At 36.1% G+C, this 27,169-nt stretch overlaps 1 protein-coding gene across 3 annotated transcripts; it reads left to right on the top strand.

Annotated features, from left to right (window-relative positions):
• The first annotated feature begins 3,146 nt into the window (after window positions 1-3,146).
• LOC112004151 (protein CHROMATIN REMODELING 4) lies at window positions 3,147-25,578 on the top strand. Of its 3 annotated transcripts, none has more exons than XM_024036375.2 (11): window positions 3,147-3,672; window positions 5,062-5,403; window positions 6,863-6,964; window positions 7,110-7,871; window positions 8,057-8,158; window positions 8,283-11,060; window positions 11,711-11,868; window positions 16,334-16,448; window positions 21,553-21,635; window positions 22,068-22,728; window positions 22,834-25,578. In XM_024036375.2, the coding sequence occupies exons 2-11, from the start codon at window positions 5,185-5,187 to the stop codon at window positions 24,856-24,858; spliced, it is 7,005 nt and encodes a 2,334-aa protein (XP_023892143.2). In that variant the 5' UTR covers window positions 3,147-3,672; window positions 5,062-5,184; the 3' UTR covers window positions 24,859-25,578. The 3 variants fall into 3 exon arrangements, with proteins under 3 accessions (XP_023892143.2, XP_023892144.2, XP_023892142.2); XM_024036374.2 differs by having other exon boundaries at window positions 3,148-3,672; window positions 8,054-8,158; XM_024036376.2 differs by lacking the exon at window positions 6,863-6,964 and having other exon boundaries at window positions 8,054-8,158.
• The last annotated feature ends 1,591 nt before the right edge of the window (window positions 25,579-27,169 follow it).

Genomic DNA, 27,169 nt, shown 5'->3' with positions numbered 1-27,169 from the left:
CAACCTTAGTCATTGAGAACAATTGCATATAATGTTAAACACTAGAAGTTGCACCTGATCTCAATCAAGAATATGCTACTTATAAGGATTTGTCTACAAAAATTGGAAAAGTTTCACCACCATTAGAAAATTTTACTGAAAATCAACGTCTATTGAGTAACCTTTAGGAAGAAGTTATGAAAGATAAAAGAGTTCGATGAATCTATATATATCCTGGCGTCTACATAGGACTATTAATAAGTTGAATTGTCATCCCATATATAAAGATTCTCTTATTTGGGAAATACATTTTGTATGTTTTCATATATTTTCTTCCTTGATTAGCTTTTTTATTAATTGTATTTTCAATAAGAAAAAGACAAAATGTTTGTTATATTATGACCATAAAGTTATCATCAAAGAAGGATATCTTTATTACCATTAATTAAACAAATGCGCAAGCTAGAAGTAATAATTAAACACATTATTACCTTTTTTTCAATATTGTCTTATGCAGTTATTAACTGATAATTCATAATTGGTCAACCTTGAATATTCTATATATGAACTATATTCCTTAAAAAGAAAAAAAAAAATCAGTTCCTCTAAATTTGAACTGAGTATTTTAATATTACTAAATTGAAATTTTAAAAGTTAATACCTCTTGTAAATTATTGTTTCTTCTCTCTTCTTAATAAATTCTCCTCTTTGATGCACTACGTACTAATGTACAAATAAGTACAATGTCCAAAATGGTCTGGACTATAAAGTTATTATGTAAATGAAATTCTATTTTCCTAATTAGTTTTATTATTTTAAGATAATTGTATTATTCTATAATACTAAAAGTACAATTGTTAAGATCAGGCATTCATTCGTAGCCACACATATAGTGGTGTTATGTCTTTATCTACTAAAATCACGACCTCTCGTTTAGGTGTACAGTCCTTTAAGTGGTAGTATTTCTTCTAAAAAAAAGTGGTAATATTTGACAAGTAATTGATTTGATAACTTCGTCGACCTAATTCTTGATAATTTCTCACATTTAGTTTAACTTTCAAAATTTTGTTCTAAGACATTTTGAGTAATTACAGCTATGTTTTTCAATGATTCAACCTTGTGTTGTTTCATGCAAGATACAATTAGCAAATCTGGCAATATTCATCCACTCATAAGTGATCCTAAAAATAAGTGTGTAGCTAAATTGGTAGAGTTTCTTGCTATTGAACTTGTGTACACCAAAAATCAATTAATATTTTAATACGATAATAAAAATAAAGATCAATCATTATGAAGTAGACACCAAAAGTTAAAATTCTATCATATCTCTAAAAAATAAGTGTAACTAAAAAATATATTAGATAAATGTCAAGAAATTTCTCATGCACTATTTTTACTTCTTCACGCACCTTTTGAAAATTTGGAATGTTCAACCATTTTTTTATAGCATAAAACCGTAGAAACCAACCATACAAGTTATTGATGTCCATAAAGATAAAATAATGACAAATGGATAATGGATGTGATTATAATCCAAAATTACAAAAGAAATTGAGAGGTTTAATGAACTATAGGACAGCTGGACTATAAATTTTTCTTTGGGACCTAACTATATAAGAATATAAATGAGTATAAATTTGGAGTTAATTAGGATTCCATGGTTGATATGCACTATATTTTGGGGAGTCGCCATTAATATTTTAAGAAAGTGCCATTAGCAAATGCCAAAATCATTTTTCCCCATAAGGCCCATAACATAGTTCAGTTTTTTGACTGAGGTAAAATGACAAATATATGATATTATCAAATGCCAAAAAAATAAGAATTTCAATTTAAAATGGTGTGTGTGTTTCTCACAATACGTGAGTTCTACAACTGTATGAGACTCATATAATGTGAAAAAGATCGTGCATATTAAATGCATGAAATATGATTGGTAGCTTAATGTCGCTATCTGATTAGTTGTTTTGTAGTTTCTCAACAAAAAGAAAAAAAGATTAGTTGTTGTGTAAAATAATTGGGGTTTTGCGGGTGTCAAACCAAACTTTTCCTCTTAGTACACAATTAGCCGATCCACAAGTTCTACCTTGAGACGTGCTTGTCTCCGCTCATTAGTGGGCTCTCAGCCTTAGTGTGCCTCGGCGGCAACTTCTTTTGTGGCTGGGGTGAGCTAATTTGCCCTTCTTTCCTGTAGTGGTGCCCAAATCTTAGAAGAAAACTTATTTGGTTAAGTGTTGCCCATGCCGTGGGCAAGTGTGCAACTCTCCAAAACTTAGTTTTAAAATGTAATAACTTATCTCTCCTGTCTTTAGTTTGGGATTCTTGGAAAATGGATGTTTCTCTTTTATTTGTTTAATGAAAATTTCTCTTTATAAAAAAAAAAAATGTCACTATCTTATTGACCGATATTAGAGAATATGGTTCAAATTACTTCTTCCCACTTATTGATGAAAAAAAAAAATTCTATTAACAAAACCCATATAAATGAAGGGCAGTTCCCCTAAGCTTTTCATTGATGCCATGCATTGAATCTATTGAAACTTACCTAAAACATACATACACATACAATTTTAGCAAATAGTTAATTCACTTGGTGCTTTCCATATCTTCCATAACGGTAACTTCCTCTTCCATACCATTTCTCACAACAATAAAGGGAACTTTTTTTTTTTTTTTAATATCTAATAGGCTAAATACTACTAGTAATTAGCTTTCTTCAAAATTTAAATCTTCTCAATTCTCATATCCAAACATAGCAAACATCATAATCTATCCTCAAACCTTTATTAAAGAATGGAAAAGAAAAAAAGAAAAGAAAAGTGGCTAAGATAACTAGCCAAAATTCTAGTACCATTTACGTTAGTGGCTGTAAATAGGGTAAGCCATCAAAATGGGGACTGAGAAAATGTTTGGAATATTAAACAAAAGAGGAAAGGAAACACCCAGAAAAGAAAAAGATCAAAACAAAGGCTAAAACAAAAACAAAGCAAACCCCATCAAACAAAAACCAAAAAAAAAAAAAAAAAGCAAAAGCAAAACACAAAAAACATCAACAAATACATTAACAAAGAGGAAGTAGCAATTGATGGCGGCTATAATGAGCAAAGAGAGAAAGCAAAGAAAAGAGTGAAGGACTCTTCAGAGAGAGAGAGAGAGAGAGAGAGAGAGAGAGAGAAAAGCAAAGCAAGAGAGAATGAAGGAAAAGGAAAGGAAAATTTGGGATATGGGGAAGAGAGAGACAGAGAGAGATGAGAGAGAAAGGGAGGGAGTGTGACACGTGGTGTGTTGTGATTGGTTGAGTTGTTTGGGGTTCAACAACATACGGCAACACCAACACCAACAAAAACAAACATCAACACCAACACATATACACTCTCTCTCTCTCTCTCTCTCTCTCTATCTTTGCTGCCATGTCAGAGTGTAACCCCGTCCTATGACCCCGGCGAATCCGTATTTGTATGCTTCTCTCTCTAAAAACTTTCTCTCTCTAAAGTTAAACTCTCCCTTTCTCTCTCTCTCTCTCTCTCCATATATTTATTTGTTTGTCTCCTATACACTTTCTCTCTCTTTCTTTCTTGGTTTCTCGTATCTCTCATCTATCTCCAAAGTTTCTATACCCTAATCTTGCTCACCTCTTTCTATATCTCTATCTCAATCTGATGAAGTTTGCTCTTTGATCCAAGAATAAGATTGGTAAGCTTCTGAATTCAACTGGGTACTTTGTATTTTTCAGTTTTTTTTTTGCTTGTTTCTTGGTTTGTACTTTTGTGGGTATTTGTTTATTTGTGTGAATTTGAGCTGACCCAGGTGAGTTTTCATGCTCATTTTGGTGTGAATGTTGTTGGATTGTTTGGATATTGGGTTTTTGGGCTGTGATTGTTGGTGCTAAAGTTGGTGTCTTTCGGTATGTTAGCTGAGTTTGGTGAATTGGGTATTTAGAGTGGGGTTATGGGATAAGTGGGTGTTCTGGGGTTTAGTGTGAGCTGAATGTGTGTGCATGCTGAGATTGATGTGATTTGGTTCCTGAATTTCAGCATTGTTGTTCTCTTTTGCGGTGTATGTAGTCATTTTGAATGACTTATGGCTTGAAATAGATGGTTTAGTAGATTCAACTATTGGGTTTGTAGTATGTTGGATTTGGCAGTAATTTTTCCTTTTAGTAGTTGATTATTGTCTTTTTGAATGGGTTTTATAAGTTTTTCTAATGCTACTTTTGTATTGGGCATGTCAGAATGTACTATTTATCTTTGAATCTCCTGCTATATCTAGTGAATTTGTACCCGTATATTCTTTTTCGATTAAAGAGTTAATGAGTTCGATTCATTTTGTTGCGGTAGCCATGAATTTTGGATTGTTCTTGCTTCAACGTGTTCTAGTACTTCTCATTGAACTAACTTTCTGCGTCCGCTTTTGGCATGGCAAGCTACAGAGTGAAACTCTTGTGTGAACCGCTAGTTTGTGCCTTGATGTGTTATATTTAGTGCGAGGCAAACAAATAATTTGCTTGCAGAAATGCATTGTTTTTTGTACTGAATCAAGTTTGTATAATGTTTCTTGAACTTTAAATTGATGTTTGGTCCTATATCTAAATTTTTTGTGCTATACTTAGTGATTTGGAAATTCTCCGCTTAATGACATTTGTTTCAGTCTTAGAAAGCAATATCTTTATGTGTCTGTGTAGTAATCAGTTATTTAGATTTGGCACCAATTCGCAATGGACCCTGTGGTCTTAGAAAGCAATGTCTTTATGTGTCTGTGTAGTAATCAGTTATTTAGAGTTGGCACCACTTCGTAGTCTGCACCTTCATATTTTTCCTTTGGTCGCATGATTCCTATCTTTTCTCTGTAGGCACATGTTTTTTCTGCCACTGTCAGTGGAACTTTTTTTTTTTTGGCTATGCATTGTGCTTGATTATTGAGCTGTTTTCACATTTAATTTATGCGATATGAAAGCTGTTACTATGGGGTTCAATTCCAATTTTTTGTTAGTCTTGCGTTTTGTTTACTTGATCTTTGTTTCTATTTACTGTAAGTGTATGACTTGATCTTTACACTGTTTGCTGCTAAATTGTTATGCTGCAGGAACAAAACTTTTAGAGCTTGCAGCGGAATGCTGTCTAGAAGCTTTGATGCATCAACCTTATTGTGGACTTGCGATATACTTGCTATCCCTTTGATCCACCTATGAAAGACCCAGGTTGAAAGATGAAGGAAAGCGATTCATCGGCTAGTAAAATGATTAACAAAAACTGGGTCTTAAAGCGCAAACGGAGAAAACTCCCTTATGGACCAGGTCTATCCAATGGTAAAGAAGACAGCTCTGTGGCACCAGATTCCCCAAAGAGTACTTCTTCAGCTAAACGCAGGCTAAAGGGTGAAATTAATTCTGAGCAATTTTTATCCAAGAAGAAAGGAAATGATGGGGTAGGTTATCTTCCATGCGAAAATCATTTTCTATTGTTTATTTCTTCTAGTTGCTGAATGTTTTTCAAGATGTTGCACCTTTTATTGGTTAAACATGTATTCAAGAGGAGTTTTTTTGGTTACAAACGTTATAGGCCCCATGCTGGAAGTTCTACATTAAGTTATACGTCATGCAATTTAACATAACATTTTGTAATCATATTACCCCTTCTACTGAATTGAAGCACTTAATAAGAACTGCTGTTGCCGGAGTTACTTTATCATTGATGCTGGATTTAGCTTTTTTATGTATTCCTTTTCCTTTTCCTGTTGGCATGGGTTATATCACTATTGTTTGTTTGTATTTTTTTCAAACATCCTTGACACCTCTAGGTGAAAGACTATTCAGAAAATCATCACTCTGGGCTCATTGGAGTGATTTCTTGAGCTCTTGCTTGTTTTTGAAGTTGCTTGATAATTAGTTTCCGTGGGCTCCCATAATATATCTCTTACTCATTTGTAGCTTTGAAATTTATGCTTGCCAATATGTTTAAAAAGATGCTTCAAAGCTTTAAAACTATGTAGCATCTTCCTTGTAATTCAAAAGAAGTGTTCATACTATTGAACTTTTGATTTGGTTCTTAGTTTTGCATACTAAGAATAAGGTAGGTTAAGGGTTTGATCCACTGAAATAGGAATCGATTTAGTTTAAGATTGTTTCTTCCACTTGTTTTAATGGACACAGAAACAACCATGCCAAGCTTACCTTTAAATAAAAAGAACTTTAGTTTTATTCACATGCTGCACTTATCCTTATATGTCAGCTGAGCAAGTTCTGTTATTATTATTATTATTGTTACTGTATGAAACACTTGCCAACTAAAATGGTCATCCTTGTTAAAGTTAGGGTCCATTTGGTTGGGAGCCTGGAAAAGTGAGAGGATAGAAAAGTTGAAGTATAGAAAATGTTCTAGTTTTCTCTTGTGTGTTTAGTAGAGATGATGGAAAAGTGAAAGTATAGAAAATTTTCTAGTTTTCTCTAATGTGTTTTTAGTAAAGATGATGGAAAAGTGAAAGGATAGAAAATGTGAATAAATTTATTGTTATACACATTTTATATAAGGGGAGGATAAAATAGATTGCGTAAAATAGTAAATTCCAAGTGAAAAAACATTTTCTCCCCACTTTTCCTCCCAAATTGGGAGGATGGTTTTTGGTGGGCCCGGTTGGAAAACTCCACACACCCCCTTTTCCATCCTCCCTCTTTCACCACACCAGACGAAGGAAAACTTTCATTTTCCATCCTCCCCCTTTTCCACCCAACCAAATGGACCGTTAGGGTTTTTTTGGGCACTCTTTCAATAAAAATTACTTATAAAAAAGGGTCTTTCTGCTTTCTGTCCCTTGCAATAGTGGCTGCAGGTCAAGCATTAACTAACTACTTCCCCCTTTTGCTCTACCCAATTTCTTTGTCTTCCAGTATTACTATGAATGCGTGATCTGTGATCTTGGTGGCAACTTGTTGTGTTGTGATAGTTGTCCCCAGACCTATCATCTCCAGTGCCTTAATCCACCACTAAAGGTATGTTTAGTTGATGTATCTTTAGCTAGCTAACTTGAGGGCTATTTAATTTTTAATTTTTTTTCTAGTCATATATGCCGCTCTCGACACTTGTTATTTTCCTGTTTTGATTTTTTATTTTGTGTGTGTTTTTAATCAAATGAAGCGCATTCCAATGGGGAAGTGGCAATGTCCAAGCTGCTGTCTGAAAAATGACCCTTTAAAGTCCATAAGCCAACTTGATACAATTTCAAAACGAGCAAGGACAAAGATAGTCACCGGAAAATCAAAAACTGGAATTCAGTCTGACATGGCCAAAGTATCCCGTATTTTTGGAAGCTCCATTATTGCAAGGAAAAGGTCCTCCAGCAAAGGAAAATCTGTCAAACTAATTGAACAGAAACCTGTCTCCCCCCAAATAGATATATCCTGTAACACCAAGCCAAGTCATCCATCTCTTGGTTTGCTGGAGGGTAGTTCAGCATGTGTGAATGATGATAATGAGAAGAAGCCTGATACAGAGTCCCCTGTGGACAGGAAGTCAATGTCTCCTGCTAGGGAAACTTCATCTCATTCTAAAGTCACAAATACAGAGGCAACTGAGGAAGCTCCTGAGGTAAAGCCTGATTTATCTAGTAAAAATGTCTCCCCAGTAAGAACTCTGGTTCTTGCAATCAGTGCTGCCACTGAGGAACATAGAAAAAGAAAACCGAAATTGAATAATGAAGACAGTCAAAAGAAGCATAGGACTGATAAGGGAAAATCTATTCTTAGTTCTTCTAAGAAACGTAAATCCAAAGCAAATACTGCCAGCCCTGTAACTAGTAAATCACTGCAGAAGCGTAAGTCTATCAACCATGAGGTTTCCACAGCTTTGTCAAAGGAGGATCTTGGAACAAAGAGTTCAGATGCTCAGAGGAAAGATGAGGTATCATTTTGTTTCCTATTTGTGTGAGTATTTATGTGTACATTTGTTCTGTGTCTTTTCCAGAAAAGATAAGAAACCCCTGGACACTTGAAAGCATGGAGAATAAAAATGGTAGTTGCTGCAATGTTTCTGTTGCTTTTGTCTTTTGAATATGATTAGTAAATATATTTATTTTAATGCAGAAGCTTCCTCAGGAAGCAACAAACCTATCACATGAGTTAAACAAAAAAGGTCATGTTGATGAAACAGTAATCTGTGGAGAAAGTGTTGCCACTGAGACTCTGCAGGTAAATGAATCTCTTCAGCACAAAGTTTGTTAGATTTCTTGTATTAGCATCTTAAATATAGGCTATGCGGGTCAATTGTGAATATCATGACATATTTTTGTATTTCTTATATGTCTACATGCAGGTTGATCGGGTTCTGGGGTGTCGAGTTCAAGGCGATTATACGGGCCTTTCTCGTCACTTATCTGTGAATGTAGCTGATGACCTACGTTCTGAGGACTTACTAATTTCAGAAAATCAAAACAGACTCTCAGAAGAAAATTCTGCTTGCGATACTGATTTAGATGTAGGAGCTGCTGAAAATCATACTGAGGGTTGTCAGAATATTGATAAAAGTTTTGACAGGGAAGAAAGCATGAAGAATGAAATGAAAGTGGATAAAATACATGTATACAGAAGATCTGCTACCAAAGAATGTAAAAAAGGAAATGCCATGGATCTTTTAAGAAAAGATATCAAGGATTCAGATTCTTGTGCTATGAATGGTAAAGATCAAGATGAATCTGCTGTAACTACAGAGGATTTTGAAAAGGCAAATGAAAGAATGGTTATGGAGGAGAATGCTGATGTCAGTTTGAGAAATCAAGATACTGATGAAGTTCCAAAAATTTATGAAACACACGTCTCTAATGAAACCAAAGACGATAAAGAAGTGGATTTAGAAATGGGAATGAGAAGCTCTGCAGAAAACAAAATTCAGGAAGCCACCCTGGCTGAATCTGCTTGTGTTGATGGAGAGAAGGTATCTTATGAGTTTTTAGTTAAGTGGGCTGGGAAGTCTCATATTCATAATAGTTGGATTTCTGAATCCGAGCTCAAAGTTCTGGCAAAGAGGAAACTTGACAATTACAAAGCAAAGTATGGGACAGCTGTAATAAATATCTGTGAGGAACGCTGGAAGCAACCTCAACGGGTGATTGCTCTCCATAATTCCAAACTCGGTACTGGTGAAGCTTTTGTAAAATGGACTGGTCTCCCTTATGATGAATGCACTTGGGAAAGATTAGATGAACCTGTTCTTCAAAAATCTTTGCACCTGGTTGATCTGTTTAATCAATTTGAATGCCATACATTGGAAAAAGATTCTCCGAAGGATGCTTCACTAAGGGGGAAGGGTGATTGTCAGCAAAATGAAGTAGTTACTCTCACAGAGCAACCGAAGGAACTAAGAGGTTCATTATTTCCCCATCAGCTAGAAGCACTTAATTGGTTGCGAAAATGCTGGTATAAATCCAAAAATGTGATACTTGCTGATGAAATGGGGCTTGGGAAAACAATTTCTGCTTGTGCTTTTATTTCATCTCTGTATGTTGAGTTTAAAGCTACTCTGCCTTGTTTAGTATTGGTTCCACTTTCCACAATGCCTAACTGGCTTGCTGAGTTTTCATTATGGGCTCCCAACTTGAATGTTGTGGAGTATCATGGGTGTGCAAAAGCAAGAGCCATTATTCGCCAATATGAGTGGCATGCTAGTGATCCTAGCGAGTTGAATAAGAAAACAGCTGCCTATAAGTTTAATGTTCTTTTAACTACATACGAAATGATTCTTGCTGATTCCTCTCATCTGCGTGGAGTTCCTTGGGAAGTTCTTGTGGTTGATGAGGGCCACCGTCTGAAGAATTCTGGAAGTAAGCTTTTCAGCTTGCTGAATTCATTCTCCTTCCGACATCGTGTACTGTTGACTGGTACACCTCTTCAAAACAATATTGGTGAGATGTATAACTTGCTTAACTTCTTGCAGCCAACTTCATTTCCTTCTCTATCGTCATTTGAAGAGAAGTTTAATGATCTTACAACCGCCGAAAAAGTCGATGAATTGAAGAAACTTGTTGCTCCACATATGCTTCGAAGGCTTAAAAAAGATGCAATGCAAAATATCCCCCCTAAGACTGAACGAATGGTTCCTGTCGAGTTGTCATCCATCCAAGCAGAATACTATCGTGCAATGCTGACAAAGAACTATCAGATATTGCGGAATATTGGGAAAGGGGTTGCCCAGCAATCAATGCTAAATATTGTGATGCAGTTAAGAAAAGTTTGCAATCATCCATATCTCATACCCGGTACTGAACCTGATTCTGGGTCAGTAGAATTCCTTCATGAAATGCGGATAAAAGCCTCAGCCAAGTTGACCTTGTTGCACTCTATGCTTAAGATTTTATATAAGGAAGGTCATCGAGTCCTTATTTTTTCACAGATGACTAAGCTTCTTGATATTCTTGAAGATTATTTGACAATAGAATTTGGGCCTAAAACATATGAGAGAGTAGATGGCTCTGTTGCAGTGGCTGATCGTCAAACAGCAATTGCGCGCTTTAACCAAGATAAAAGTCGGTTTGTCTTCTTGTTATCAACGCGCTCATGTGGCCTTGGGATCAATTTGGCAACTGCTGACACTGTCATTATCTATGATTCTGATTTCAATCCACATGCTGATATCCAAGCTATGAATCGTGCACATCGAATTGGACAATCAAATAGACTTTTGGTATACCGACTTGTAGTTCGTGCTAGTGTTGAAGAGCGTATTTTGCAGCTTGCAAAGAAGAAACTGATGCTTGATCAGCTTTTCGTGAATAAGTCTGGATCACAGAAAGAAGTGGAAGATATTCTGAAATGGGGAACAGAAGAACTTTTTAATGATTTTCCTACCACAAATGGGAAAGATACTGGAGAAAATAATGGGAACAAAGATGAGGCAGTAATAGATACAGACATTAAGCATAGGAAGAGGACTGGTGGTCTGGGAGATGTCTACAAGGACAAATGTACGGAGAGCAGCAGCAGGATATTGTGGGATGAAAATGCAATTTTAAAGTTGCTTGACCGTTCAAACCTTCAGTCTGGATCAACTGATATTGCTGAAGGGGATTCAGAGAATGATATGCTTGGTTCTGTGAAGGTGATCAATTCATCTTATGTCTAAGTGATTGCACTTTTTTAATTTTAAAATCTTTCATCAGTGTTTACTTTGAATCGCAATTTAGTGTGCGTTTGGATTTGGATTAAAGTTATAAATTATTTCACTATTCAGTTTATTTTTGACATTATTCATGGGCCCCACTGCACTTTTTGGCACTATTCATAGGCCCCACTAAACTATTTCAACTAACTTTTACCTTTATCTATAGTATTTTCAGCAATAAATTTTCAGTTTCAGCAAAATAAGCGGTATCCAGACTCTTATTATAGTTTCATGTGTTCCATTGACATAAAACATATGTAAATTTGGCAATGCGACACATTTCTTTTTTTAAAACATTGTTGACGTGTATTTATTGCCTGCTTCTCTCTCCTCTTAAGTAGCTACAAATGGGACTCACGTTTCTTTTTTAAATGCTCCAAATAGTTGTAGACGAATTTATTTAAATCTCTTCACTCTGATGATTGTTTTTTCTTGTTGATTTCTGGTAGATTAACCTTCTTGTTTCATATTGTTTACTTTATTTATTTATTTATTTTTCCGGAAGTTGTTTCTAATGACTATATAGACAAGCTATGTAGAATCTAATCTCCTTTTTATTGCTTCTTTTCAATTGATCTTTTAACCAGGCGGTCGAATGGAATGATGAACCAACAGAAGAACAAGTAGGGGCTGAATCTCCTCCTATTGTTACTGATGATATTTGTGCACAAAATTCTGAGAGGAAAGAGGATAATGCAGTAACTGGTACAGAAGAAAATGAATGGGATAGACTTTTGCGTCTGAGGTTAGGAGTTTTTCCTGTCATCAGTTAGTTCCAGAATTTTTATTTATTACTCTAGTACTGCTAGTCTTTGACACTTGAACTTTGTAATAGGTTGTCCTATCTGCTTTTAATTTATACTAATTTCATTGCATCCAAGAGAAGAGTAGGTTTGGCAGGAAAAGTAATGCAGGGCAGATAAAAAAGGAATAGGAAGGGGAAATAGATTAGGAATTTAGGAAAAACAATTGAATGGAAAGTAAAGGATAGGCCCTAAGAATCAGCACTTACACTATGGTTGGGTTGAAATGGGAGAAGATGGAAAATGGGGGAAGAAAAAGGGCGAGGAAAATGTAATTTTTCATTGTTTGGTTGGAGCAAAAAGGTAGAGGAAAGAAAATGGGTGGATGGGGTTTCCACCCGAGCCCATCATTTATTTTCCTTCCATATTTGGGAAAAAATGGGAGAGAAAATGGTAATGAGAAGGAAAGTACAAAATTGTACTACTATTTCATCATTCTACTTTTAACAATGACATAATAGGAATTTACTCTTATCTTTCCACTTTTTTAACTTCTCTACCAAAGACACATGGTAAAAAACGCAAATATTTATATCCTCCAACCAAATAGAGCCTTAGAGTTTCCTTGGAATCAACACCAAGCAGAAAAATTTATGAATTAGTATCTAAGTTGCTAAGAATTATCACTCAACAATTGGAAAAATTCTAATTAAAATATTTTTTTGATAGGTAATAATACTTTTATTGAAAAAAACTGAACATCATGTTCACGATGGTGAACACTCTACTCTGAACAAGGAACAATTACAACCAAATCAAGAAATAAAAGAAAGGGAAAGTAAAAATTCAGAAATTGAAATACAATTCCTACACCCCCATATACAAGTCCTCTGAAACAAAATACCAAAGAGAAGAGATTTTAAGCAGTCTAATGGTCTCTCTTTTTCTTCAAAAATGCAGGTATTACATTCCTGCCAAACTAACCACATTAAATATGCCGGGACCATATTCCATATGGTTGAAAGGTGCTTTCCAAACCAATTTGTCCAGGCAAAGAAAAGAGAGCTAACTGATTTCGTCAATACCCACCGAATCCCAAACACTTCAAAAGCTTCACACCATAAGGTGCAAGAAAACTTACAATGAAGTAGAAGATGATCCATTGATTCCCCATTGCAGCAACATAATCTGTCTTCTATGTTTAGCCCTTTTAAATAGGCTTCCTAGGAGTTCATAAATGTGGAAAATAATTCAAAAACAAACTATAATCCCACATAATCCTCAATTAGGATAAACTTACATCAATGAAATTTCAAATTTCAAAATTCAAATTAGAACTAATTTCAGTGGATCTTGCTGTCTGCACCACCACTCCTTTCTATGCCATTATTTTTGTTCTATGACAGCAATGGCAGGATTAGTTTTAGTTAGTTTTCCTGCTTTCATAAATATATAGCTATGAAATGGTAATTAGTTAGGTTTGGAGTGGGACAGAAGAAGCCGAGATGGGAAAAAAGAAGCCTCTTAAACCTGTAAATAGTTATTTTACAATCACACGATAATCTTGATGTATCTCTCGATTTCTTCCATTTTACTCTTATCCTATGATTTACACCCTCTTCAATACCTCCATCTTTATGAATTATTGACCCAAGATATTAAAAGCTCAAGCTCTTTAGCATCTCTTGACTATTAAATCTTAGAGCTCCTTCATCTTTGTTTCTACTTTTTATTTAACTTACATTCCATGTACTATGTTTTAGTTCTACTTAATTGAAAGCCTTTAGATCCTAAAGCATTTCACCAAATTTTTGACTTGAAATTAACTCTACCTCTAGCTTCATCCACCAAAACTATAACATATGCAAAAAGCATACACTTGGTGAGCTCATCTATCTCTAGCGCAGAGAGATATAAAACTTGATGCCTATCCTTGATACAAACCTATAGTAACAAGAAACTCAATTGTGATGCTTCTACCTCAATTGAATGTCTCTTTGTTCTTATAAATAGGTATTAGAGTACTTCCCCTTCACTCACTAGGTTTTTTGTTAACACTTAAGATCATATTGAAAAGGTTTGTAACCAACATACACTCTCATCCAGCAAGCACTTCTAAAAGTCAATGGGGATTTCTTTGGGTCCCATGGCATTTCCCATTTTCATCATATGCTTTACCTTCGCTGTTCCAATTCTTCAAACAAACCTATGGTTTCTATCCTCAATTGGGTTACTTAATTTGCTCCCATATTTTGTATTGTTTCTACTAAAAAATTTATCAAAATAACTTTTCCATATCTCTTTAATCTTCTATTCTTTTACTAATGCACTTTGATCTTCATATCCAGTGCACTTGACACCATTGAAGTCTCTTGTTTTAGTTTCCCTTGCCCTAGCAAGTTTATAAATATTCTTTTCTTCATCATTCATCCCCAACTTGCTATATAATTTGTCATAAGCCCTAAATTTATCAAGATACAAACAAAATTGATATTATTCAAACTATTGAAAGATATTAAAGATGCAAAATAACAATTTAAATTTTTTATATCACATGAATATATGTGTTATAACTTATAAGGGGGTGAGATGAGAAAGAATATGATAATAATGTTCTTTTTTTGATGACATGGAACCTTGCCAGGACCTATCATTGAGAAGTAAACAACCCCACTAACCAAAACCGTGTATCAGGTGTTCTAGGAACTCCTAGTGGGGATTGAACCTAGGATATCTGGGCTTACAACTTGTCCCAAGCCTCCAACCATTAGGCTGCACCCCAACGGGTAAAGAACATGATAATAATGGTAGAAAAAGGTTATAGAAAACATAGGATTTTCATGAATTTTGACTATGCTAGAAATAATTTATAATTAACTTGTTTAATCAGATCGGGTTTGGATACAAAGGCCAAAATCCCAAACCTTGTTGGGTTTTAAAATTTAAGCGTAAACCCAATTTCAAACTCATTTACACACAAACCTGCCGAACTAGTCCCATTTTATCTTTACATAGAGCAACATTCACAAAAAAATCTCCATCAAACTTGGGACTTTTAGAGGTAGTACTACTAAACTAAACCATGCCAAACCAACCGTCAGTGTTCTCAGGCTAAGCTAATTGAAATATGATCTTTGTTTAAGCTGCACTCAAGCTTGATTCAAGCTTCCCACCTTGCTTTCAGGCTTGGCTATCTCTGTGAATGAGCAGCTTGTTTTTGGACTGGCTGGCCTTAGTTAGGTCATCATGTTCAGAGATTCTAGTCCCTTCCAGAAATCACAATTGTGCTTGGGCAGAAAACATTTGAAATGCCCTTTGTCAAGTTTGTGAACAGTTGTCAATCCCAAGGGGGTAACACAATCGGTCAAGAACCATGCCTCATGGAGTGGAGGTCATTAGTTCAAATCTCTGCTTCTGTCTCACCATGAGGCCAAAACTCACTTATTAAAAAGTCTGAACAATTTTCTCTTGTTTCATTCTTCCAAGGTTATTAAATATTAGAGGAAATTACACTTTTCCACCTTAAACTATACCTCATTTTACACTTTGCCCCTTGAACTATCAAAACGCACAATCAACCCACCAAATCAAAAACTTTGTAACACTTAACCCCATGCCATCTGTTTTGCTGTTAAGTCTAACAGAATTTAGTATTAAAAAACCAATTTACATCTCTATCGTTTGTTTTGGAGGGGTAAATTTGTCTTTCAATACTTAATTCTGTCATACTTACACCAAAACAGACGGCAGGGGGAAGTTGAGGCATAGTTATTACTTCGGGGGGTCAATTGTGCATTTCAATAATTCAGGAGGCAAAGTGTAAAATGGGGTAAGTTTAGGGTGGAAAAGTGTAATTTCCCCTAAATATTATTACTCTCATTTCACATCTTGCCTATCTACATGCCATTATTAGACCTTTTCAACTGCATCAGTATTTTTCTAACATGCTATAATGTTTGTGACTGCCTTCTTTTTAAGCTGAAAAGTTGGTTGTTTGTGCTTGGATTTTGTATGAATCATCTTGAATATTTGGTTTGAAACTGGCTCATATTATGTAGACAAGTTTGAATTGAGTTAAGTGTTATTCATGACCGGGGGGGTTTGTTTGCAGCTGTAATTTGAAGTCATGTAGTTGTGCCTGATTGTCATTGATGCGAGTTAAGACTGCATACAGATATACAAGTTCACTTTTGAGCAGAAAAGGGAAAATCTGGTCATTATAAATTAATAAATAAATGTATCATTTTTGTAAAAACCTAAATAAGAAAATATAGGAAATAGAAATTAAAGCACAGGAGGCTCCAAAGCTGGAAACAAAAAAGTTCCACAACATGAAGAATGTGCCATTAAGTCTAATCTGTCTACAATTTAGCTTCTACTCATGGAAAACATTGGATTTTCAAATAGTGACTAGAAGTAATAGACTGTTATCTTGAAAACTCTGATATATTTTAATGTGTTTTGTAGGTGGGAAAAATATCAAATGGAGGAGGAAGCAGCTCTTGGTAGAGGGAAGCGCCAGCGGAAAGCTGTTTCTTACAGGGAAGCATATGCTCCACACCCAAGTGAAACATTGAGTGAGGTACTTTTTTCTTTCTGCTTTAAGCATGAGGCGTTTCCAAGTCTATGTAATATCTGTATATTTTCTGTGACATTGTCAATAAAGATGTAACTAGAATAGAAAGTTTGTTTTAACTAAGTGATTCTTACCTCATTGTTCACAGTTTGAGCTTGATGCTTGTTTTGTTTTTTTGTTTAATAAGTAAACGAAATTCTTTAAAAGCATAAAGGGGCACAACCCATGTAGTTAGAAGCATACAAGAGATATGCCAAAATCAAGTTAATAAAGATATCAAGAAATTCAAACAGGTTAGAAAAAGAAAGACAGTGACAAGCTACTAAGCAGTCTAATAAGGTCTTCAATGGCAATATCTTCTACTCTACAACTGTTTTCTCACAAAGATGAAACTATGTGCCGTACTCTCCAAATACACCACATAATGCATAAAGGAATGACATTCCATATGCCTGCATGACAATGCCTGCCAAAACGTCCCTTCCAGCAATTAAGCATATCTGCCACCCCATCTAGGCATGACCCATTGTACCCCAAACATATACAAGATCATTTCCCAAAATTTACCATCATTGATATAGATTACAACCTCTCTCAACTAAACCTCACAAACCAACACAAAAAATACTAACAAACCTCAGAAACACCAAGTCACTTAAAATCCATAACAAATACTAACTCACTCAAATCCTAATACTCCAAAAACAAACAATCAATACTTAAAAGTTGGACATTCTCACAATTTCAACACCCTAATACAACCATCGGTGTTCTCTCACTCAAACAATGGTCAAGCTTATTTGTTTTTTATTTTTTTGATGATGTGAAACCTTACCAAGGTAAGGCCTTTGGACACACCCATGGGGAGTAAACCATAGATACAAGACCCCACCTGCCAAAAAAAACAATAGTCAAGCTTATCTCACATACATGGGTATCTTTCAATTCTAGAAGAAACCTACTAATGTTCTTTTTAGAGTCTTTTCCTCTTCCCAATGGAAGACCTCTTGGATTGAAGCACACCAAACCCTTTACGCTCTTGCATATATAAGATTTCAATAACTATTTCTTGGTGGATAAGGAATATCAAATTAGTTATTTTATAAGGAATAAACTTCCTTGTACACCAAGAAAACTCAAATAGTAACCAACTCAAAAGGGAATTTGAAACAATAGCTAACACCCCCATATACTCTTCCAAGGGAAAGGGGTACTGTCCTTAGGGATCAGTTTTAATATGTTTTTACCTCAAATGAGTGGTCTCTAGATGGAGTCCAACATAATTTATCTTCTCCATCACTCCTAAGTTTAGTGGAATAGAGAAGACAAAGAAAAGAGGATTCAGCTTCTGACTCTCAATCCTACTAAAAAATGATCTAATGTGAGAAAGGTCTAGAGGGTACCCTTGTTTACCATTTAAAAAAAATATAAGTTTTAGATGGTACTCTTTTGTATTAAAGATAGGGAATCTCTTGGGTTGAACCACTTTTGTGCCTATAACAAATTTTTTTTTCTTATCAAAAAAGGCCTTGAGTTTCCAAGCGCTAAGTGCATGGGTTTGAGTTTTGAGAACGATCACTTCATGCAAAAATACTGAAGGATAGTACCAATCCAAGACATCCCTCCAAGGAACCTACTTGAGTGTGACCAACATGGATACCTAATCAAAACCTAATCAAGAACTCTTCAAGATTTATTAAGAATCCTAATTTAGTGTTAAACTTTTTGTTAAATTATTGATTCTCTCAAAAGCTTAAACTATTAAGAATTGTAAATTTAATCATTTAATCATAATTCAAACACTCCCTCTCATGTGTGGGCCTAAACTTCCCCTTAATATGTGGAGGCCCAACATGTGGGATTTTTAAAATTTTAAATGGGAGGTAGAGTAAATCCAGGGATCAAACTCAGGATCTCCTACTTTGATTTCATGTGAAATTACCGATTCTCCCAAAAGGTTAAGCTATTAGGAAATGGTTAATTTAATCACTTAACCATAATTTTAACACTTTTAAAGATCCTATATCAAAATTGGTATCGAAGGCCAACTAAAACTCATCCTGCCACTGCATCACCTATGTACAAGAGATTTCTCCTTGTCTTTGTTTCCTATAGCTGTTAGCATGGACAATAAATTGGAAAAAAAATACAAAGGGATTTCTTATGGGGTGGTGTTCATAGTGAGCATAAACTCCATTTGGTAAATTGGTCTACATTGTATTCTAACAGTGGAGTTTGGGTATTAGACAACTTCTGCTCTTTAACGAAGCCTTACTTGGTAAATGGCTGTGGCGTTATGTTGTTGAAGGGAATCATTATGGATGAAGGTGATTGATGGCAAATGTGGTACTGGTAGGGCTGATTGGGGCCCTGGTGTTGTCAAAATCCATTATGGGGTTGGCTTATGGAAATACATTTGAAATCTATAGATTTATTTTGGAAGGATCATTCAACTGGTAATAAAATTTTCAAAGAAACATATCTTGAATTATTAAGAGTTTCTAGAGATAGATATGACCTTGTATCAGACCATATGGTGTGGGTAAATGGTCAGTTACATTGGAAGCCACTTTTCCTTGGAGAAGCGCAAGATTGGGAGATAGAATTGTTGGAACACTTTTTTGATGATCTACATGCAGTGAAAGTCACTGATATGGCAGATGATAGATTGGTGTAGCTCTCATCAAAGAAAGGATTTCAAGTTCAAAGTTTCTATAGAGTGTCTAGTTAAGAAATGCAATATCCACCCCATTTTCCTTGGAAGTGCATTTGGAAAGCTAGAACCCCACCTGGACTGTAGCAACAACAAACAAAACCTTTATCTGGAATGTAGCACAAGGAAAATTTTGACATTGGAAAATTGAAGAAAGATGGCAATAATAATTGCGGACTGGAGTGTACGTGTAAGTCTAACGGAGAGTCAGCAGCCCATCTTCTCTTACATTGTCCTATTGCTAGGGATTTGTACAATATTTGACTCTGCATATTTGGAGTTACGTATGCTCAATTCTGTACTTGCTACGTTGGAGTCTTCGAAAGGTACTTTGGGCAGTCCTAGAGGTGGAGACTTGGAATCGTACTTTGGGCTGTCTTAGAGGTGGAGACGTGTGGGGCACCACTCCTTCATGTCTCATGTGGTGCATTTGGGAAAAGAGGAATTGTTGTACTTTTTGAGGGCAAGGAATTGGTGTTCATAGTGAGCATAAACTCCATTTGGTAAATTGGTCTACATTGTATTCTAACAGTGGAGTTTGGGTATTAGACAACTTCTGCTCTTTAACCAAGCCTTACTTGGTAAATGGCTGTGGCGTTATGTTGTTGAAGGGAATCATTATGGATGAAGGTGATTGATGGCAAATGTGGTACTGGTAGGGCTGATTGGGGCCCTGGTGTTGTCAAAATCCATTATGGGGTTGGCTTATGGAAATACATTTGAAATCTATAGATTTATTTTGGAAGGATCATTCAACTGGTAATAAAATTTTCAAAGAAACATATCTTGAATTATTAAGAGTTTCTAGAGATAGATATGACCTTGTATCAGACCATATGGTGTGGGTAAATGGTCAGTTACATTGGAAGCCACTTTTCCTTGGAGAAGCGCAAGATTGGGAGATAGAATTGTTGGAACACTTTTTTGATGATCTACATGCAGTGAAAGTCACTGATATGGCAGATGATAGATTGGTGTAGCTCTCATCAAAGAAAGGATTTCAAGTTCAAAGTTTCTATAGAGCGTCTAGTTAAGAAATGCAATATCCACCCCATTTCCTTGGAAGTGCATTTGGAAAGCTAGAACCCCACCTGGACTGTAGCAACAACAAACAAAACCTTTATCTGGAATGTAGCACAAGGAAAATTTTGACATTGGAAAATTGAAGAAAGATGGCAATAATAATTGCGGACTGGAGTGTACGTGTAAGTCTAACGGAGAGTCAGCGGCCCATCTTCTCTTACATTGTCCTATTGCTAGGGATTTGTACAATATTTGACTCTGCATATTTGGAGTTACGTATGCTCAATTCTGTACTTGCTACGTTGGAGTCTTCGAAAGGTACTTTGGGCAGTCCTAGAGGTGGAGACTTGGAATCGTACTTTGGGCTGTCTTAGAGGTGGAGACGTGTGGGGCACCACTCCTTCATGTCTCATGTGGTGCATTTGGGAAAAGAGGAATTGTTGTACTTTTTGAGGGCAAGGAGTTATCTTTGCCAAATCTTAAGTTCCTCTTTCTGAAGACTCTTTACGAGTGGAGCTCCAAATCCTATACTTTCTCCACATTTTCCTTCACGGACTTTTTAGATGACTCATTTCTCAGCCTATCTCTTGGGCTTTGTAATTTTATTTTGTCTCTGTGCATTTTTTTCTTTGCTATTCTGTTGTATACTTCCCATGTACGAGATTAGTACTTTAATGATTTTATGTTACTTATGAAAAAAAGTACATGAGGTTTTGTAATATTAAAACAAATTGTAATTGAAACCATAAGGAGCACTGTTTTAGTAAACATGTACCGCCATAAGAAAACATGACTGGTATTTTCATAGCTATGCACAAGTATGTGAATAAATGATTGTCTAATAATGACCAATTTATAGTTTACACGTTCTTTAAGATATCACTCTTGTTATGTGTGGCCTCTTGAGAGAATTTTGTAAATATTGTTTTTGAGCTTGATAAATGATTGTGTTGAAACACCATGACACAGACACAGCATCAAAAGATTTCAACTTGTTTGTCGGCCTGTTTGTTGGTTGCATGGAGCTTTATTTAGAACCGTATCTTCTGATCTTGGCAATCATGTCTTTCCTCAAGGCCTTCACTGCCATTTTTTGGCCTCCTTTTGAATGAAACAATCTTTTCTTCTTCTTCTTCTTCTTCTTCTTCTTTTTTTTTTTTAAATTTTGATTTTATGGAATCAGATCACTTTGATGATTGGTGTAAAGGAATTTCTTCCTTAGATTAAAAATTGGAACCATCTAGGCAAAAACTCATTGTGCATTTTATCAATGATTTAGTGAGAACTTTCAGAATAGGTACTTGAACTTGCTCCAAATTTGTCTCTTTTTTGTGATTAAGTAGAGTATCCTAATTGTTAAGCTTGTTAAATCAGAGTGCTGGAGAAGAGGAACGAGATCGGGAACCAGAGCCTGAGCGGGAATACACACCAGCAGGACGTGCTCTAAAAGCAAAGTTGTGAGTTTAAATTCTTTTCTACTGTGATTGATTTTGGTTGAGAAGGCAACATAGTGAAAACTTTTAGCATGGATAGTTTGTCATTGGCACATAAAGTAGTTGACCAGAAGACAAATTGACAAGTTAAAATTAAGAAAAAATTGCTGGGAAAAAATGCAGCATGGTAGCATAAAAGGAGGCTTTTTTCCTCAGTATGAAATTGTCAGAACAATTTGGCAATTTTCTTAAGTATTAAGATTTTATTTGTTTAAGTATTATTATTGTTGTTGTTGTTTTGGTACTTGTGAAATAAATTGTGACTTTCAAATTATTGAATAGTATGTGGTTAAATTAATGTTTTTCACCCTTAGCTAGATTGATCGAGTTTACTTTCGGATCCTTGTTGTTTTGACGCTGGGTTCTGCAATTTACTATCTAGTTTTCATTGTACAGTGCTAAACTCCGTGCTAGACAAAAAGAACGGCTTGCTCAGAGGAATGCAGTTGAAGAATCTCGTCCTACTGAGGGACTGGCTGGACCTGATTCAGTCACTCAATGTCCTTCCTCCAATCCCAAGGGAGGGGATGCGACTGAATTAGATCAACCTATCAAAGAGAAGATTTCAATAATTGACTTGGAGGATGATAAAGTTGTTCAGCCGGCAGATGTTCCAAAGAGTAAGACTGATTCACCTTTAAGGCTGAGCAGAATGCAAAAGTACAAAATGAGTAGTCACCTGGATTTTCCTGTTAATCCACTTGGTCACCCTTCTCCTGAAATTTTCCTTCCAAGTCACCAATTTCAAAGCACGAACTACACAAACTCAGTGCCCACCAGTAACTTGTTACCAGTTCTGGGACTCTGTGCTCCCAATGCTAATCAAACAGAACCATCATATCGTACCTTTTCCAGATCAAATGGAAGACAAAGTAAGCCAGGAACTGGACCAGAGTTTCCATTTAGTTTAGCTCCTTGCTCCGGGACTTCAATTGAGACAGATGTAAAATGTCAGGACTCTACCTTAGACAGGGCAAAAAAACCAGATGCATCTGCTGAATTTTTGCAACAGCGTCTTAAGAATGGCATCCCTGATAATTGTCTTCCGTTTGCTCCAGTACACTCTCTCTCTCTCTCTCTATATATATGTGTGTGTGTGTGTTTGTGAATGCTGTCCAATCATTGTATATGTACATAACTGCTATCCCTTTTCTATTTGCAGGGCCCTCCAGCTGTCAAAGGAAAATCTTCTGAACGCTTGGAAAGTTCTGGTTCTACTTTCTCAGATTTTCAAGAAAAGATGGCACTACCAAGCCTACCATTTGATGAAAAAATGCTGCCCAGATTCCCACTTTCAGCTAAGACCATGCCAGCACAATTTGACTACCTACCTAGCTTGTCATTAGGTAGCAGATTTGAAGCTGGGAATGGTTCTATGCAAGACCTCCCAACGGTACCATTGCTGCCCAACTTAAAATTCGCAGCACAAGATGTAGCGAGATATAATCAGCAAGAGAGGGAATTGCCACCCACATTGGGTCTTGGACAGATGCCAAATACATTTTCTTCGTTCCCTGAAAACCATAGGAAGGTGCTTGAAAACATAATGATGAGAACAGGATCCGGATCAAGCAGCATGTCTAAATATTATTCAAGAGGGGGAATAAGATGGTCTGAAGATGAACTTGATTACCTGTGGATCGGTGTTCGGAGGCATGGACGAGGTAATTGGGAGGCCATGCTAAGAGACCGCAGGTTAAAATTTTCTGGCGACAAAACTCCAGGAGATTTGTCAGTAAGGTGGGAGGAGGAACAACTTAAGCTCTTCGATGGGGCAGCCTTTCCTGTTCCAAAAATGAAGCCAACAAAGTCTTCAAAATCTTCATTGTTTCCAGGCATCTCTGATGGAATGATGGCCCGGGCATTGCAAGGAAGTAGACTTGTTACACCCCCAAAATTTCAGGCCCACCTGACGGACATGAAATTGGGTTTTGGGGATCTTGCATCGAGCCTGCCAAATTTTGAAACATCTGATCGACTTGGGTTGCAAAATGACCAATTTGTACCAATTTCAACTTGGAATCAAGAAAAATATCGGGCAAATCTTCCGGGGGAGTCTTCTGCTGGTCCTTCTGATCGTCCAGGAACTTCTTCAAATGTAACTCCCATTGACAAGCCAAATCTGCTCAATTCTTCCGGAACCAATAACTTGGGTTCAAATTGCTCAAGCGGCTTTGATCTACAGAGAAAGGAGGATGAACAGAGTGCCAGAAAGTATGGGAAGTTGCCCAGTCTCTTGGATAGATCACTAAATATTTTGCGTGATTCCCATCATAATTCAGGAGGCGGTGAGTCCTCCAATTCAGGATTGCTTCCTGATCCTAAAAAAGGGCTGAATCTTTCACATCTAAAGGGTGAAGAAGCGGCTGGAAGTAGTTCTTCAAAGGACAAACTACCCCATTGGCTACGGGAAGCTGTGAGTGCTCCTGCAAAACCCCCAGATCCCAACTTGCCTCCCACTGTATCAGCAATCGCACATTCAGTTCGTTTGCTATATGGGGAGGATAAGCCAACCATTCCTCCTTTTGTGATCCCAGGTCCGCCTCCTTCCTTACCAAAGGATCCAAGACGGAGCCTAAAGAAGAAAAAGAAACGGAGGTCACATTTGTCTAGGCAGGTCCCACCGAATGATGTTGGAAGTAGTCAGGATTTTCAAAGAAACATTCATAGTGACAATGCTGCTTCAAGCTCAATTCCATTGGCCCCAGCATTTTCAATGCTTCCACAGATTGAACCTGACCTGAACTTGCCTCCTCTCAACTTAAATATGACGAACCCATCATCTTCTTTATCACATTTACACCCACAGAAGAAAAAAAGCATGGGATTGTCTCCGTCTCCGGAAGTGCTTCAGCTGGTAGCATCATGTGTTGCTCCGGGCCCACATTTATCATCAGTTTCTGGCATGACAAGCTCAAGCTTCCTTGAAAGCAAGCTCCCAGTGCCAGCTTCTGTTGACCTAGTAGTATTTCCAGACCCACAAGATGCAATTTTGGAAAAGAAGGCTAAACGGAACTCCCCTCTTAGGGTATGGGGTACAATTCCTGGGGAGAAAGTAGAACATCCTGAAAGTGGAGATTCCAGCAAAACTCATTCAGATCCCCCTCGGACTGAACGGCCTGATGTTGAGGAAATATCATCTGAGGGCACTGTCTCGGATCATCCTGTGAGTGACCATGAATCATAGCTATAATATTAGACTGAAAATTTGAACATAGCTATTCTTTCATGCTTCTAAAGTTTCAGGCTCTTTCACCAATATGCTCGAATTTTTGTAGGCATGATGCAGTGAATTATGAACTAGCAAATATAGGTTTATTAGGACATCTCATGTAAAGTTTCTTAAGAGAAAAATGCAATATAGTGTCGCTTGGTTTTGCTTAATTCATTGCCTTGCTCCAATCCATGAGCTTCCTTTTTCCTTCTGATCTCCGACCAGTGAGATTATTATTTTTGTGGTGTCAAATCCACGGGTTTAAACAACAAAGAGCTGGTACTAAAGTCCTGTCAGCCACGTCAGAAAACAATGTGGCTCACCACTGCTTTCATACTGGAGTAGAGCTTTAAGCAGTGAATAGCTTATCCAAGAGGCTGAAATGAGCTAACTCCTGGTGCTGAAATGCAGTTTTAGGACAGTGCAAGCAAGTAGGGTCAGAATGAGCAAGTTTTGGGTTCTAGAGAAACAGTTATGTAAATCTCTCTTTCTCAACTGGTCCATTTATAATTGTAAAGAACTGTGTTAAGAGTTTATTTGGTTTCAATGTAGAATTAAGGCAAACAGATTGATTTACATGTAATTCTCATTAGGACTCTTCAGTGCCATTGTGAAAGAGACAAATACTATAGTCCAAAAGTGGCTACATGTACTACACACCATGTAGCCAAAGAGCTTGTTTTCTAGTTATCAGGTGCAAGTTAAAATTGTGAAAAATATTGAGATTTCCACAGTTCATGGACACAAGGATGGAAAGCTCCCTTGTTAGAGAGGAATTGATTATGAAAATAATAGAACATGTTGTATCCAAAGTTTGGATGACTCAGATGTTTTAAGGTTTCATGTGAAAGATCCATCAGCCCCCTCTTGCCTTCATTTGTTTTTTGAGAAACAACCTTCTTCATTTGTTATATGTACAAATTCCCTCAACTTTTTTTTTTTTTTTTTTTTGAGAAAAAAATCCCTCAACTTGACCTTTCTCTTTCCTGCCAATCCAAAAAAAAAAAAAAAAAAAAAAAAGGAAAAAAAATATTTTTATTTTTATTTTTTAAGTTCTCAAGATTAAAAGTAACATGAAGGATATCACAAAATAATAAAAAAGGATAGTACTGCTAAATCGTCTCTTTGGATTGTAATGACTTAGATTCAGTTTCCAAATCCACTGCTTTATAATTGGTTGAAATTTTTACCGATCTGAACTTGACCCAATTTAAATTTCCAAAAAAAAAAAAAAAAATCACATTTTAATCCCAACCTAAATAACGAAAAACCAACCTGATGTATATGGTTTGGTTAGGTTGGATCAAGTCATGAGATCGTTTTATGAGATAACTTCTTCTAAAAATACATATTAGTTTCTTCTTTATTTAGACCATTGTCAACATAGATGCCCTTTTTTGCAAATTGTATATTACAATAAAATAAATAAAAAACATGTGGTTTTGACATATCTAACATCTGCCGGCACTTTGACTGTGCAAGAATTCTACAACATTGTTGGTTTGTTTATATTTAAGTGTTTATGGTCATTCTAGATCCCTCTTTCGTTGTGAATGACCATTTTGGGTTCATATATCATTATTACGTCCATAAAATCCTCTGGTGTAGTTTTCTTTTTAATTAAAAAAAAAAATTCTGGTCTTATTATTTTTCTAGATATTCATTTTGTAGTATTATTCTCTTAATATTATACCACACAAAATGAGTATAATAAATTACAAATAACACTTCCTACAATTAAAAAAAATGAAACTAAAGTATATGCACACATCACATGGCACATTAACTAGTAATATATTAAAGTGGACGTACACTAGGGTTAAGTTAATCTTCTCTAATTTTGTGTCAATTATCCCTTCAACTTAAAACCATTTCAAGCATTGTAACTTTTTTTCGCAACATCAAACCTTGAAACTTAGCTGACACTACTTGATGTTTTTAATGAAGATGTCTAAGGCTCAAATCTCTCTTCACCCAACTATCAAAATATAATAATAATAATAATAACTATGGGGTTTTCCACTCACAATGAAACAACTACAACCGAATATGCTCTATTCAATTACCATCAAATGTTTCTCTATTTAAGAAGAGAAGATCTTCTGGTAAAGATCTCTCTCTCTCTCTCTCTCTCTCTCTCTCTCTCTCTCAAGAATACAATTGACTTGAGTTTCAGAGTGCACACCACCCTACCTAGCGTGACATTGCTCTTTTCTCTATGTAGGATCTCGGTTGTGTTAAACTTCAGTAGAGCTTCCTACAATCAATAAATTCATTGTAAGAA

This window comes from Quercus suber, unplaced genomic scaffold (genome assembly GCF_002906115.3).
Source record: "Quercus suber isolate HL8 unplaced genomic scaffold, Cork oak 2.0 scaffold_521, whole genome shotgun sequence".
In the NCBI taxonomy this organism is placed as follows: domain Eukaryota; kingdom Viridiplantae; phylum Streptophyta; class Magnoliopsida; order Fagales; family Fagaceae; genus Quercus; species Quercus suber.
Note: the sequence above shows the minus strand (reverse complement) of the source record. Positions and strands in the feature narration are given on the sequence as shown.